We start from the raw sequence: 15,698 nt of genomic DNA, 5'->3' as shown, positions 1-15,698 counted from the left end.
AATATATATATGTGTGTGTGTGTGTGTGTGTGTGTGTGTGTGTGTGTATTTATATTTTATTTATTTATATATGTTATATATTTTGTGCGTTTTGATTGGCCCAAATAAAGGAACACTATTTTGTGGATGTCATTGTGCATTGCTATATGACCAATGCGGCTACCCCTTGATATGTTTGATATGTTCATCCTATGAGTGAAAGATGACTTCCATGATGGAGTCAATCTGCCTGTAATATAGTCTTCCTTGTTACCCGCTGCCTTCCACTTTCCTCAACATTACCATCTTTTCTAGTGAGCTATGTTGCCTCAAGTTCAGTCCAAAGCATGACAACCTCAGTTTAGTCATCTTGCTTTAAGGAACAGTTGAGGGTTGATTTGTAAACCTCTTCTCCATCATCACAGTTCGAATGCATTGATTCTCTTCCTGTCAGCTTGCAAAAGGTCTCTAAGGTTATTGCCATAAGCCCTTGGACATTTTTGTCCAATGTGGGACATCAACATTCAGTTTAGAAGCAGGGTTATGGCATGTGGTGCTATTGTGCTAGAAGTGTATTGCACATAGATGTGCATAGAGGGACATTGCATGGATGCTGATGAGGATTTGGTTGTACAACTACAGGAATGCTTGGTGCCTTTTTAGTTGCACTTATGTCTCCATTCAACATAATGATTGTGTAGAACATGAGTAACTGTACACAGAGATTATACTACATAATCACAGTATAGGATCGCAACCATTTTTTAAAAAAATTGAAATAGAAGTGGACTTTATGCCATTTCTGCTTGTTTTTGTTTTGCCAGTTTTAGAGTCCCACCTTTCAGAAAATGAATTAAAGTTCCTAGTCCTCCTTTTTATTTTAATTTGATGCGCTGTCAGCTATTAAAACTGCTTTGTGATATATACTGATGCATGAGATCAGCGTTCATTTTTACTTGGCCTGCAAGAAACCCAGGAGGAAGTTTGCTCAAAGGTATGTGATTGACTGGATATCCATAAAGTGTTGTTAAGCTCAAACATCTGGCAGACAGAGTTAAACACAGGAAGTGCTTCTGGCTATCATGGCCGATAGCCACCAATCCTCTTTAAAGGATTCCTCCCTGTCTTTACTTAATCCTTTTAAAAGAATCCTCCAGATCATTTAGTCTAAAGAAAGGCACGGAAGTGTTTACTTTAGTTTGGGCTTCTCTTCCAACCTCAACCCCTGGAGAAATCAACTGCAAGGAAAGGGGCATGATCTGTGCGCACCTAGAGTTAAGATTAGGAAGGGATCCCAAAGACCAAGCGCTCCTGAGAAATCGCCATCACACCTCTGTTTACTTGGACTATGGACTTTATCACATGGGAGGAATTTGTCTTAATTTCGAATGAAAAGAAAGTAGGGCCAGAACGCATTTATGTGAATTTGCTAGTTCATCAAATTTACATGAATGCGAATTGCATTCGAACTAGCTTCCCATTGCCCGAAAATAGCATGCCATTGCCCGAATTTGCATGTGGTAGTCTATCACGCAATAATGTTAAACTCCATTATTGTGTTGGGATTGCCATTGGATTATACTTCCAATTTCCCTTGTCTGATAACATCCTATATCTGCTTTGCACAGTTACAACAGTTTCATCCCACTTTCAATGCCATGGTTTCATTCTACAGAATCCTGGGATTTATAGTTTGGGTTGGGACTTCACATTCTATTCAAGAGAGTTTTAATCCACTCATCTGAACTACAGCACTAGAGCCCTAGAGAGTTCAACTGAAAGGAAAGGGACATGGTATCTGTATACTTAGACTGGAGAGTTAGAATGGACCCCAAGGGCTACCTAGTCCAGCCCTTCGCCATGCAGGAATTCACCACAGAAGCACCCCCGAGAAATGACCATTGAATCTCTGTTTACTAGAGTGTATCTACACTGCACAGTTATACCTGTTTGATACCACTTTCATTGTCCTGGATCCCTCAAACAGAATCTTGGGATTTGTAGTTTGCAAACAGACTTCCAATTTTCCTCTAGAAAGCCTTAACCCACTCACCAGAACTGTGGCACTAGAATCCACAAGCGGAGAATTGTCAGTCCCTCAACAAACCATAAATGCCAGGATTCCATATGATGGACCTATGACAGTTAGTGGTACCAAACATTCCTCTTACCCTTGCTTATGTCCATCTGGTAGGTTGTCCCAGTGATAGTTTTTTTAAAATATGTCCTTTCAGAAGTCTTACTCGAGAACTGATGGTCCATGCGAGTCACAAATCATATAATCATGGAAAAGAGCCATCCAATCCAACCCCTTTCTGCCTTCAGAAAGACACAATCCAAGCACTCCTGACAGATGGCCATCCAGCCTCTGCTTAAAAATCTCCAAACAAGGAGATTCCATGACACTCCCAGGCAATGTATTCCACAGTTGAACAGCTCTTACCTCTGGAAGTTATTCCTAATGTTTAGGTGGACTCTCTTTTCTTGTAGTTTGAATCCAGTGCTCTGAGTCCGAGTCTCTGGAGTAGCAAAAAAGAAGCTTGCTCCATCCTCAATATGACATCCCTTCAAATATTTAAACATGGCCATCATGTCCCCTCTTAACCTTCTCTTCTCCAGCCTAAACATACCCAGCTCCCTAAGTCACTCCTCATAGGGCTTTGTGGTTTCCAGACCCTTCACCATTTTGGTTGCCCTCCTCTGGACATAGTCCAGCTTAAATTGTGTTGCCCAGAACTAGACACAGTATTCCAGGTGAGGCCCGACCAAAGCAGAATAGAGTGGTACTATTCCTTCCCTCAATCTAGACACTATACTCCTGCTAATGTAGCCTAAAATCATATTGGCTTTTTAGTTGCCACATTGCACTGTTGACTTGTGTTCAGTACACTAAGTCTCCTAGGTCCCTTTAGCATGTACTGCCATGAAGCCAAGTGTCACCCATTCTATATCTGTGCATGCTTCTCAGTGTGTATGAGATCTGAGAATCTGGGTCAAGTCCTGCTTGTGGATACTGCTCATGCCTATATCTGGGAAGCAGGGACATCTGATGTAAATCAGCTCTAGTGTGGTCTGGGGTGGTCAATATGAACTTTAAAAGATGTTGGACCTCTTCTTTACGTTCACACTAAAGCCCAGCGTGGATTCACCACAACATAACCATAACACATAAAGTTGACATAATCCCCAACTGCCACTGTGACTGTACAGTGAAACCGGAGTGTGTTTTTCAGCTTCATTCGGGGCAAAAAGCACCATCTTGCTATCTCCTTCATTCCCTCCCTGTCGTTGCTCCTGCCCAGAAACAATTGGGTGTTTTATGTCACCTTAAGGGAACTAAATGTGCACAAGACAGGCCGGCAGCAGCCTGCTCTCCACCCCCCTTTGCTCCATTACTGTATTGATCGGTGAGATATTGCAGAAGACAGAAGAGCAAGCGCTTCTGATTGCCGGCACTTAGCTTGACAGCAATCCAATAGCCTTGAGATCCTGATGTACAGTCCAGAGCCAACAGGCAGGTCTTGTTGCCGTCATTTCTTAAGAGTTTGCAGCAGGGCGGGGAGGGGAGAAGAGGAAGAAAGAAGAGCCAACAAGAGCAGACTAAAGAGTACACCACAGTACTGTCCACAAAACACAACTTGAAATGGGGTGTACTTTAGTGTCACCGCTGCTCATGAATTTAATGCTATTGGGTATATAAGCATACTCACAGAATCATAGAATCAGAGAGTTGGAAGAGACCACAAGTGCCATCCAGTCCAATCCCATTCTGCCATGTAGGAACTCGCCATCAAAGCATCCCCATTGACAGATGGCCATCCAGCCTCTGTTTTAAAACCTCCAAAGAAGGAGACTCCACCACACTCTGAGGGAATGTCTTCCACTGTTGGAACATCTCTTGCCATCAGGAAATTCCTCCTAACGTTTTAGGTGGAATCTCTTTTTCTATAGCCATTTTGGTCTTTGTGGGTGCATCTTCAGTCCCAGAACTGCATGTAGTTCCAGGCCTCTCCAAATGTTTTTTCGCCAGTACTGATTCTGAACACTGATGCACGTTTTTATTGGTGGTAAATGATGCAACACATGGTATACAGCAGAGAAACATTCTGGCTCTTTCCCTAATAGAAAGTCCAGCATCCCCACATGGCCAATGGTAGAATTAGGGCCCTAGGCCTAGGTCTTAGTCTTAGTAATCTTCCTCTGGACACATTTCATCTTATCAATATCCTTCTTGGACTGTGGTGCCCAGAACTGGATGCAGCATTCCAGATGAAGACTGACTGAAACAGAATTAGAGTGGTACAGGTTTAAGTCTCCCTTATCCGAGGCTCCAAAATCTGAAATATTCAAAAAAACAAAACTTTTTTTGTGAGTAGCAGAGATAGTGACACCTTTGCTTTCTGATGGGAGGTTCAATGTGCACAAATTTGTTTCACGCATTATTTAAACTATTACAGTGGGCCCTTGATATCCACTGGGATTTGGTTCCAGGACCCCCTGTGGATACCAAAATCCGTGGGTGGGAGTTAAATCCCATTAAATACAATGGCATAGTAAAATAGTGTCCTTTTCATAAAACGGCAAAATGAAGGTTTGCTTTTTGGTATATATTCTGTGGATGGTTGAATCCATGGACAAAGAATCTGTGGATAAGGAGCACTGACTACATAAAATGATCTTCAAGCTATGTGAATAAGACGTACAGTCGGCCCTTCTTATACACGGATTTTTTATACACGGATTCAAGCATACACGGTTTGAAAATGTTCCAAAAAAGTATAAATTTACCTTGATGTTCCATTTTTTATTAGGGACACATTTTGCTATGTCATTATACTTAATGGGACTTGAGCATACACGGATTTTGTTATACACGGGGGATCTTGGAACCAAACCCCAGCGTATAACAAGGATCCACTGTTATACACGGGGGATCTTGGAACCAAACCCCAGCGTATAACAAGGATCCACTGTATATGAAACATAAATGTATTTTGTATTTAGACTTAGGTGACACCTCCACGATATCTGTATGCAAATACTAGTATTCTAAAATCCCAAAAAATCCAAAATCCAAAACACATCTGCTTCCAAGCTTTTCAAATAAGAGAGATTCAACCTGTACTATGACTTCCCTCCATCTGGACACTATACTCATGTTGATGAAGCCTAGAACTGTATTCACTTTTTTTGCTGCTGCATCACACTGTTGACTGGTGTTAGTCCTGTGGGCAACCACAGCTCCCTTCTTCTACAGCTCTCTCTTTGTTTCTGAACTGAACTTGTTACAACCTTTTCTGGCAGGGTCTCTCCATCCATTGGGCCAAACCAATGACTCATAAGGATTAGATTTGTATGGCAAGGAAGATGGATCCCAAAGGACATGCCAGGGGGCTCAGTGAGAGACCAAGAGTTGGGGGTTAATGTTCAGAGAATGGTTGTGGAGGAAATAAAGCATGGGTGTAGTGATTCCATGGAGCCTGAAAAATCTTCATCATCCATTATATCTTTTTCTCATTCCAGGAAGTGCTACTCAAGAGGGCAGCTGACCTGGTGGAAGCATTGTATGGGATGCCACACAGTAACCAGGTAAGTGACCATCTTCCCTCTGCAGTGGAGGCTGGAGGCTCCCATGACTGTTAGACAATAGTCCGAACTTTGAGCTAACCATGGTGCTCAATCTATTTTTGGGATAGGGTTGTGCAGTGTGGATAGTATTTAAGTACACTCATCCCTCCATATCTGTGGCTTTAATATTTGCAGATTTGATTATTCACAAATTTGATTAATATGTTCTCTCTAGGAATATCTAGGTCCTCCAGTGCAACTCCATGGTCAACTTTAACCAAAAGCCGCACTGAAAGACCTAGAGATTCATAGAGGGAATACTCTACTAGGCATTGGTAGCTCCTCCAGTGAAGTTCTATGTTCGGTGTCTGTCGGACGTTGACCACAGAGTTGCGCTGGAGGACCTAGAGATTTCTAGAGAGGTGTCCTCTCAGGTAAAAACATGGTGTTTTTGTTAGTTGCAGTTTTCCCATATTCACGGGGGTCTTGTGCCCCTAATCCTAGTGAAAATGGAGGGACAAGTGTATTTCTGTTTCACCTCCCAGCCCACAAGGGCTCCCAAGGCAACGAACAAATATAAACCAGTTAAAGCAAAACAGAGGTAAAAACATTTTTTAAAAACTTATTTAAAATTCATAAAAGCAATCCCAGAATCAAACAGCAGTTTCACACCTTGAATGCCATGAAGAACGGCCCTGTTTTGGCTGCCATCAAGAAGCTTAGAAGGGATGGTTGGTCAAGGGGTTCCACAGCTGAGAAGCTGCTACAGAGAAAGCCCTGTTGCTCGTATCCACCAACCTAACTTCACAAGGTGTTGGGGCCTGAAACAAGGCCTCCTCTGAAGATCTCAGATTTCTGACAGATTCATATGAGAGGAGACTTCCTATCAGATATCCAGCACCAAATTGTTTGGGGCTTTCTAGGTCAAGACCATCACCTTGAATTGAGCTCAGAAGCTAATTGGAAGCCAGTGCAGTTCTTGCAGGACCAGTGTTATGTGGTTTCTAAAATGCATACCTGACACCAGTCCAGCTGCTACATTTTGCACTAGCAGCAGTTTCTGAACAGCTGCTTTTCAAGGGCAGACCCATGTAGAGCACATTACAGTAGTCTAATTGGAAAGTAAATAAGGCATGAACTACTGTGAACAGATCTGTCTTCCCCAAGAAAGGTCACTAAGGGTTGGACTTGATGACCCATGAGACCCTTTCCTACTGTATGGTAGCTAATTATGAATGGCTTCCATACAAAGTCCCTTATTTTTTCCCCTTCACCTCTGTTCTGATCATGATAGGTGGCCTTGGAAACTACTGTTCAATGCTGTTCAAACTCACAGGTTATGTAATGCTTCTCAGGTTTTTTTCACTTTGGTAGATTTGCATCTATTATAAAGGCTCTGTGCATTCAATTTTTTAAAAGTCAAAATGCTTCTCTGGAGACTTAACTGTTTACAATAGGAGCTTCAAGCTGAAATATATATGCTGGTGTTTAGGGACCCAACCCTTTAGCCTTTAGGTTCACCCAACTCTAGAATGTGGCTCTCAAGAACTCTTCTGAAATTGGAGGTTCCCTACTCTTGCTGTGAGGATTACTGCCAGAATCCCCATGGCACACTTTGCACATTGGAAATTACTATATAAATGTTAAGCCTTTTCATTTACGTATTGCAACCCCATGCTATCTGATGCTCCAAAAGCCAAGTCTTTTACCACCAGTGAGAGATACGCATACGGACGCTGGTGATTTTCATCACAGTTGCAGCATTTGGCTTGGAAGAAAGAGGATATTTCTCAGCACACGAATCCAGAGTCCCTGATTCATTTTAGGTCCTCTTAAACGCCATGCCAGTAATTATTTCCATATCTTGGACCAGGCTCACTCCCCTCCCCCTGTTTTCCCGCAACCTTGCGCTGAGCTGGCTGGGCCCATCTACGGAGTTGGCTCCAAGGCCTACATCTGTTCATCATTAGGAATTCCAGTGCCGTTAAGTAACGGACTTACAAACGGCCCCATCTTTTCCGCACCCCCGTAACTGGGGCCAGCTAGTGTTTTCACGGCTCAGTAGCGGTTACCGCCACCTGGACGGATATTGCTGCGGTTCTTGCAGAGGCGTTGGGTCAAGACATGACGTGGGAGGCGTTTGGCTTTCCTCGGGCCTTTGTTTCCCTTGTTCAGGTCCTGCTGTTCTGCCCTGCTCTCCCTTCGTAGGGCATAAATCTTCCCTGCTCATGCTCCCCACATGACAAAATGGTGTGCCCTGTTTCCCACTTCCTTTTGTAGCAACGTAAGAGGAACCATGTTGGATCAAACCAGCAAGCCTGTCTAGTCCAACGCTGCCTTTACACAGTAGAGTTGTCCCAAAGGGAAGCCCACCAGCAGAGCATGAATGCAAGTGCACCCTCCATCTCACACTCCCCAGCAACTGATGAACAGAGGCATTATTGCTTCAAATACTGGGGTTGACATGCCCTCCAACATTTCATAGATAAAAACCGGGACACGTGTCACAGCAATATCAGAGTGTGGCCAGGCTACAGGAGAACAAAAATTATTGAGGACGAATGTAAAACTGCTGAGAAAGAGAAACCCTGGAATTTATGGACTGAGTTTAGGAAAACCTGAAAAAGGAAGGACCCCCCAAATGAGTCTAGGGGAATGGAAATACTCTGCCCCCTTCCTCTCCCTGTTGTTGTTGCTGTTTGCCTTCGAGTCTTTTCTGACTTACGCCGACCTTAAGGCCACAGGGTTTTCGTGGCAAGTTTTTCTGGAAGAGGGTTGCCATTGCCTTCCTCTGACACTGAGAGAGTGTAAGTTACCCGAGGTCACCCAATAGGTTTACTTGGCAGAACCGTGATTCGATCCCTGGTCTCCAGAGTGCTAATCCAGCACTCAAACCAAGCAGAGTTTCTTATTGTTGTTAGCTGTTCTCGACTCATGCTGACCTTCTGTGTTATATATTTCCAATATATATTCTCCATGGCTCTGCTTAGGACTTGTAGATTCAGACCCATGACCTCCCTAGTTGAGTCTGTCCATCTGCTGTGTGGTCTTCCTCTCTTTCTACTGTCTTCAACCCTTCCTAGCATTATAGTCTTTTCTAGTGAGCCATCTTCTCACGATGTGGCCAAAGTATGACAGCCTCAGTTTTGTCATATCCAGAACCCATATATTAGTCTTTTATCTGTATATGCAGCTTCCAGCATAAGCTGGAAGCCGTGCTGAAAAAACTCTTCTTGCGCCCTGGAAGAAGTAATGGGGCGCGCCACATGCACAAGCCCCATTACTTCTAATGGGGTTTGAGCATACGCATTTTTCCTTTATGTGGGGAGGTCCGGAACGGATCCCACATAAGGGAAGGGCTCACTGTAGAACCTTCTCCAGCACCATATTTCCAGTGAGCTGGTTTTCTTCCTATCAGCCTCCTTCACTGTCCAGCTTTCGCACCCATGCACAGAAATAGGAAATACAGTTACATGCATGCCAACATACACCCGTATTTATTTACTGTTGTTCTCCTTTGCCTCCTCAGGACATCATCCTGAAACGAGCAGCGGACATTGCTGAGGCCTTGTACAGCGTCCCACGCAACTCCAACCAGCTGTCCTCCCTGGCCGGGAACCATGCTCACTCGGGCATGATGGGCGTCAACTCCTTTGGGAGCCAGCTGGCTGTCAACCTCAGCGAATCCACTCAGGGTTCGGAGCAAGGTGGGGAAAACATGCACATGTTCTTTCATGCTCCTAGTCCAGGTTATCTGAAGGACCATATCTGTGTATATGAGCCTGCCAGTGTCTTGAAATCTTCTGGGCAGGCCCTTCTGTCTGTCATACCATCCTCAGATGGGGTCTTCCTGCTGGCTGCCCCCAGGTTCTGGAACTCCCTTCTTTGGAAGCTTTTAAATAGAGGCTGGATGGACATCTGTCAGAAGTGCTTTGATTGTGTATTCCTGCATGGCAGGGGATTGGACTGGATGGCCCTTGAGGTCTCTTCCGACTCTATGATTCTCTGTGATTAAATAGAGTCTCTATTCCAGGAGAAAGGTGTGATATAAATAAATAAAATAATAGTAATAACAATAATATTCTGCGATTCTATGATTCTTCCTAGCAAGATCAGACTGATGCCCTCCTTGCTATCCTGTCATAGGCAGTTGAAGATTTTTTGGTTTCAACCCATCACTGAAGACTGATTGCTCAGGAAAAAGGGGCTTTCATGTGCTTTTTAATTTTTCTATATTGCCATTCTTCTTAAAGTTCTCTTCTTAACAGATTTTTAATTTTATTAATAGTTTAATTTTATTTTAATTTTTATATGATGTAATTTTTTAGCTGTACAAGTTGAGGGGTTTTTAATGCAAACTTTAAATGCTCTATAAATAAATGTTAATAATAATAATAATAATAATAATAATAATAATAATAATATCCTGAATTCCAAAACCTGAAATATTGTAAAATCCAAAGTAGTCCATATGGGTGGCTGAGATAGTGACACCTTTGCTTCCTGATGGTTCAGTGTACCCAAATTCTGTTTAACTTACAAAATTACTTTAAAATATTGTATATAAAATTGCCTTTAGGCTATGTGTTCAGGTGTATATAGATATAAATATCTAATTATGTATATACAGCTATATTCCAAGATCCAAAATTTGATCCAATGGGTGGCTGAGATAGCAACATCTTTGCTTCCTGATGGTCCAATGTATGCAAACTCTGTTTCATTTACAAAATTATTAAAAATATTGGGTATGTGTATAAGGTGTACACAAAACAAAATAAATTTCATCTTTAGACTTGGGTCCCATCACTAAGATATCTAATTGTATATATTCAAGTATTCCAAAATCCAAAACACTTCTGGTCCCAAACATTTCAGATAAGGGACACTCAGCCTGTATCTGTTTTAACTTTTGTAAGCTACCTTGACTTCCAGATTGGGAAAAATGGGGGAAATTAAATGTACAGGGAGCCCTTGGTATCTGATGAGGTTTGTTTCCAGGACCCCCCATGGATACCAAAATCCGTGGATGCTCAAGTCCCATTAAATACAGTTGCATAATAAAATGGTGTTCCTTATATAAAATGGCAAAAACAATGTTTGCTTTTTGGTATTTATATATTTTAAAAAATATTTTCAAGCTGTAGATGGTTGAATCCATAGATAAAAAATTGATATGGAGGCCCATCTGTAATAATGATACCCAGAATTAGACCAAAGGAAGACCCATGTGCCAGTCCAAACATCCCCAATCGGTCTCCCTCTCATGTTGCACTATAGCTCCCACCTTCCTATAGCCAGGATTATGGGACTTGTAGTTCAAAACATCAGGGGGAGGGCTGGTTAGGGACAGGTAACCTAACCAGCTACATCCAAAGTAGCCAGGTCTGAATGTAGCAGCCTCCTTCTCCATGGTTTTCCCCTACCATTTGATCTTCTGATGCAGACTGCTTCAGAATATGGAAGTTCCATGCACTGGTAATGGATGTCTCTCCTCTTTGTGAATGTATCCAAGCCTTTCTTTTTGGTAGAAGTTATAATCTTTAGTTTTTTGTGGGGTTTTTGGGCTATGTGTCCATGTTCTAGAAGAGTTTCTTCCTGACATTTTGCCAGCATCTGTGGCTGGCATCTTCAGAGAAGATGCTGGCGAAACGTCGGGAAGAAACTCTTCTAGAACATGGCCACAGAGCTCGAAAACCCCACAAAAAACTGTGGATGCCGGCCATGAAAGCCTTTGATGTTATAATCTTTCTCCTCGGCCTTCTTCTTGTTTGCAGGATATACACGCAACACGAGTAGCGTCTCTCCGCGAGGTTATGTGCCCAGCTCTACCCCTCAGCAGAGCGGCTACAACACCATCACCTCCAGCATGAACGGTTACGCGGGGGCTGCCATGACCAGCCTCGGGGTTCCCGGCTCCCCCAGTTTCCTCAACGGCTCCACTGCCAACTCTCCCTACGCCAGTGAGTTTCTGTGGCTCTTAGCAGTAGCAATGGAAATAGCAATGGCACATACATTCCTATACGGCTTATCAGTGGACTCAGCACTCTCTAAGCAGTTTACAGTTTATTTTCTAGGGGGCCATAAATTCTTAATATCAGGATACATTTACCTTCTAATTTTATCTCAGCCGCTATAAGTCTTCCATCTTCATCATTCGTTATTTCTTTTGCTGGGATCTGATTAGAAATATACAATGCACCTTTTTTTTTTTCCTGGCAGTAATGAAAATTTGACCTAGTTTTGGATTTTTTAAAATTATTTTTTGTTTTGGTTTCTGATATGTGTTTCCTGTAGACAGACTATGTCTGCGCTTTCTCTTTCTAGAAGGTGAAATATTTGTTTTATAAGGGGAATTCATTCCTCTTATGTTCCATGATGTTATTTTCATCTTGACTAATTTAGTTATTGCCTTCAGCTCCTAGTGAAATCTCTTCTTTCTTTTGGTTAGTATTTAGAATTCTTCTCATACCTTTGTCTGGATTTCTTCTTCCCCAGTTATGCTTAATCCTCCCGTTACTCCTAAAATTTCTTCTTTGTCACTGTATTCGGTTGTGTCCTGTTTTCTTTCGTTGTTATTGAATTCCTCCCTTATGTCTTGCTGAGAATTAGATTCTTCCTTTCTTCGTCGATTTTTATTTTTCTTCAGCTGTTATGTTTCCAGTTATTCTTTCATTTGTCTTCTTGTTCTCTTTCTTCCGCAGTTTCTTCAGCTGTCTTAATCTTTTCTAAAAACTTTCTTGCTTTGTCCAGAGTGTTTAATTTATAAATTTTCCCTTTCCAGATGAGTGATACTCCTTCTATTGTTTCCCATTTAAATCGTAAGCCTCTCAATTATAGATAACTCATTAGAAATGTATAATCTCTTCTTTTTTTCAACACAGAAGATGGTATATCTTTTAAAAGTTTGATTTCAGAGTCTCTTATTTTTAATTCTCTTCCATAGCTTGATTCTGTTAATTAGTCTTGGGTTCATTCTCTTGTCAGATAGACCACAATTTCACTGGCAAGATCTCTTTTCTTTGCGATTATAGAATTAATTCAATAAAATCTTATCTGTCTCTGCAACCAAGATTTCATTGGGTACATCTATTAATTCTGCCAAAAATGGAATTATAATTTCATTTAAATTTTTGTTATCTCTTTCCTTTAAACCTCTAATTTTCAGACATTTTATCCTTTATTTGATTTCTCTCATCAAATTAGTTCTGCATTTTTGATTTTGTGTTGTTAGTAATTCTTTTGTTTTGTTCTTCAAATCATCCGTGTTAAGTTGCATTGTGTCTATCTTAGCTTGTATTTCTTTCATGTCCTCTGTTAATGTTCTGATAGTTGATTTTAAATCATCTATTTCTCTTTTAAAAATCATTCCTTATCTCTTGCCTAGAATTTTTAACGTGAACTTTAAAGGAATAATCCAAGATGCTGGACTTGTAGGAGCAGAGTTAAGCATCTTGGATAACTCCTTTAAGCTTGAGACTAAAATCCAAACCGATTGACTGCTCTGCAACAAAGGAAGCCGCCAGCCTCCCCTTCAGAAATTCATAACATGGTTTGTTTATAACTCGGCAGTTTCCACTTTCCTGGTTAACAAAGCAAAAGAAGAAACACAGCTAAGTTTGGAAAGCCAAGCTGGGAGATGAGTAGGTCTAGGAAAACCTTTTTTGAGATCTCTTTAATCATAGAGGGCAATCCAGACTGCATCTACACTGCAGAATTGATGCAGGTTGACACCATTTTAATCGCCATAGCTCAATTCTGTGGCATTCTGGGATTTGTAGTTTGGTGAGATATTTAGCCTTCTCTCTGAAAGAGCTTTGGTGCCACAACAAACTCAAAATCCCAGGATTTCATAAGATGGTGACATGACAGACAAAGCAGTGTCAGACTGCATTAATTCTGCAATGTGGCAGCAGCCTTAGAAAGCTGAGTCTTCTGACTGTTGGTCTATCTGACTCTTCTGTTGGTGCTATCTACTCCAAGAGTGGGTCCACTTTTAATCCCTATGCAACCCCAGTCTGCACCCCCCACTGCAAAAGCAAACATTACCATTTGCCTCTGCTCTCTCTCTCTCAAAATGGTGACAGAAAGTGGCATTGGATCACTTCCTGTCACCATTTTGAGATGGACTGCAGGGGAAATGGAAGCACTGGAGGATAGTCCAAGTTTGAGGGTGATTGTGGGAGTGGTGCATATTCTCGTGTGTTTTTACACATTTGGGGGCCAAAAAACACCCCCCTTCCAAAAAAATCACACTAGTTTTTAAAAAAAAGGGGTTGGTGGGCTTTGAAGGAGAGTTGGTGGGCTTCAGGGACCACAAAACATGGGACCAAGGACCGCATGCTGCCCACAGGCCATACTTTGCCCATTCCTAGTTCCTGTGATTTGAACCTGGAACTTCCTACTTACAGGACCATGTGCTTTATAACTATGGATCTATAGCCTCTTGACTCAACCAGCCACTAATTCCTGTGCTCTTCCTTGGCAGTCATGCCGTCCAGCCCGCCCCTCGGAGCCTCATCCATTGCCAGTTCCTCCACGCCAGCAGGCGTCTTCTCCTTCTCCCCAGTCAACATGATCTCCGCCGTCAAGCAGAAAAGCGCCTTCGCTCCTGTGGTACGGCCGCAAGCATCCCCGCCGCCAACCTGCACCAGCGCCAATGGGAACAGTCTTCAGGGTGAGTTGGTCCCTCTTCCTGCACTCATCCCATCCAATGGTGTGTCCCTAAGTCTGGATGGGAGATATCACATTTGGGAGAATAAGCTGCATCCCTTCTTTCCACTCATGTATCTACACTGCAGAATTGAAAGAGTTTGACACCACTTTAACTGCCATAACTCTATCCTACAGACTCCTAGAATTTGTAGTTTGACAGGGCACCAGAGCACTCTAACAGACCAGGCTGACTACATCGCCAAGCTATGGCTACTGTGGCAGTAGGATGAGGAATCTTCTTTGGGTTTTGACTTAGATCCAAGTTTTAATCCAAACCCAAAATGCTGAACCCAATATTCAGCCTCTCGAAGAGCCCCTTTGAAATTTGGGCTAGAACCCAGAGCAGATTTATTTCTCCACTAACATGAACACCACCAGTTGGCACTGGATATTAAACAGAGCAGAGTAGGGATGGAAGGATACTTACCTAGTTCCACACATTCTGCACCAAGATTGGTCAATAGTGGCCCTCCAAGTGCTTTTAGCTTGCAACTCCCATCAGCCCTAGCCAGTATAAGCAATGCTGATGGACTATGGGAGTTGCAATCCACTGAAAGGAGGGCATAATTGTTAGTACTTATCCTACACCTACAAAGAGTTGCCTGTGCTTACTCTTTCATCCATGAGGGACTTGCCTTGTGGCTTCACTGTCATGGGGCAGTGAATCCTCTCTGGATCTTAGTCCAAAGTTTAAAAGAGCTGCCTTTCCCTATGGCAGATTCTGCCCCAGGATAGCTCCTTTAGGGTTCATACTAAAATGGACTCAGAATGGATTCAACCCCACTAACTTGAGGTCAGTGGCATCACTAGGGTTGGAGTCACGCAGTGTGACAAATCATGGTGTCAACTCCCCACCAGCCCCATTGACCTCCTTCCATACTACATCATACAGAATCCTTAGAAATGTTTTTTGTACTAATGTTAAACATAAATCATAATTCCCACGTATCGCTGAATGTGTTGGGAATAGTTGTGATGTAAACAACTAACAGAATTAAAATTGTACCTTTATGCTACAATAACATAAGCAAAGTCTAAACGTATTTGAATGTGAAGTCGAAGGCTTTCATGGCCAGCATCCGTAGATTTAAAATGAACATTTGGTAAGCTGTGACTTTTCCAAAGAAATTTTTAAACAAATTTAACAAATTATTTTTTTAATTAAAAATTTAATTTAATTTAATTTTTGATAAAAACAAACAAACTGGGCCTCTCGTTTCTCCTCCCGTTGAGCCTTGCCCCACTCATAACATCCCTTCCTCTGAGCTCCAGTGTACTAAAGAGACGCAGATGAATGCCACAGCCCATTTGTGCCAAAAGGCAGGTGTTTGGGGAGCAATGGTGTCACCCCCCCCCCCCCGCTTTAGGGTATCCCTTGCACCCCTCTAGTGACAACCCTGTATGGGAGCTGTCCTTGGTTTGATTCTCCTTATTCT

General features: G+C 42.3%; 1 protein-coding gene across 3 annotated transcripts in view; it reads left to right on the top strand.

Annotated features, from left to right (window-relative positions):
- The window catches only part of LOC149313290 (transcription factor COE1-like), a 113,565-nt gene that overhangs the window by 90,563 nt on the left and 7,304 nt on the right, over window positions 1-15,698 (top strand). For all 3 annotated transcript variants that reach the window (XM_089526420.1, XM_089526419.1, XM_089526421.1), the window contains 4 exons: window positions 5,503-5,568; window positions 9,077-9,254; window positions 11,325-11,510; window positions 14,036-14,224. In XM_089526420.1, the coding sequence (XP_089382546.1) occupies window positions 5,503-5,568; window positions 9,077-9,254; window positions 11,325-11,510; window positions 14,036-14,224 (619 nt within the window). The remainder of the gene's footprint in view (window positions 1-5,502; window positions 5,569-9,076; window positions 9,255-11,324; window positions 11,511-14,035; window positions 14,225-15,698) is intronic.

Source organism: Sceloporus occidentalis, unplaced genomic scaffold, assembly GCF_023333645.1.
Source record: "Sceloporus occidentalis isolate IW3139 unplaced genomic scaffold, rSceOcc1.0.p SCAF_5, whole genome shotgun sequence".
NCBI lineage: Eukaryota > Metazoa > Chordata > Lepidosauria > Squamata > Phrynosomatidae > Sceloporus > Sceloporus occidentalis.
This window is presented reverse-complemented; position numbering and strand designations above follow the sequence as displayed.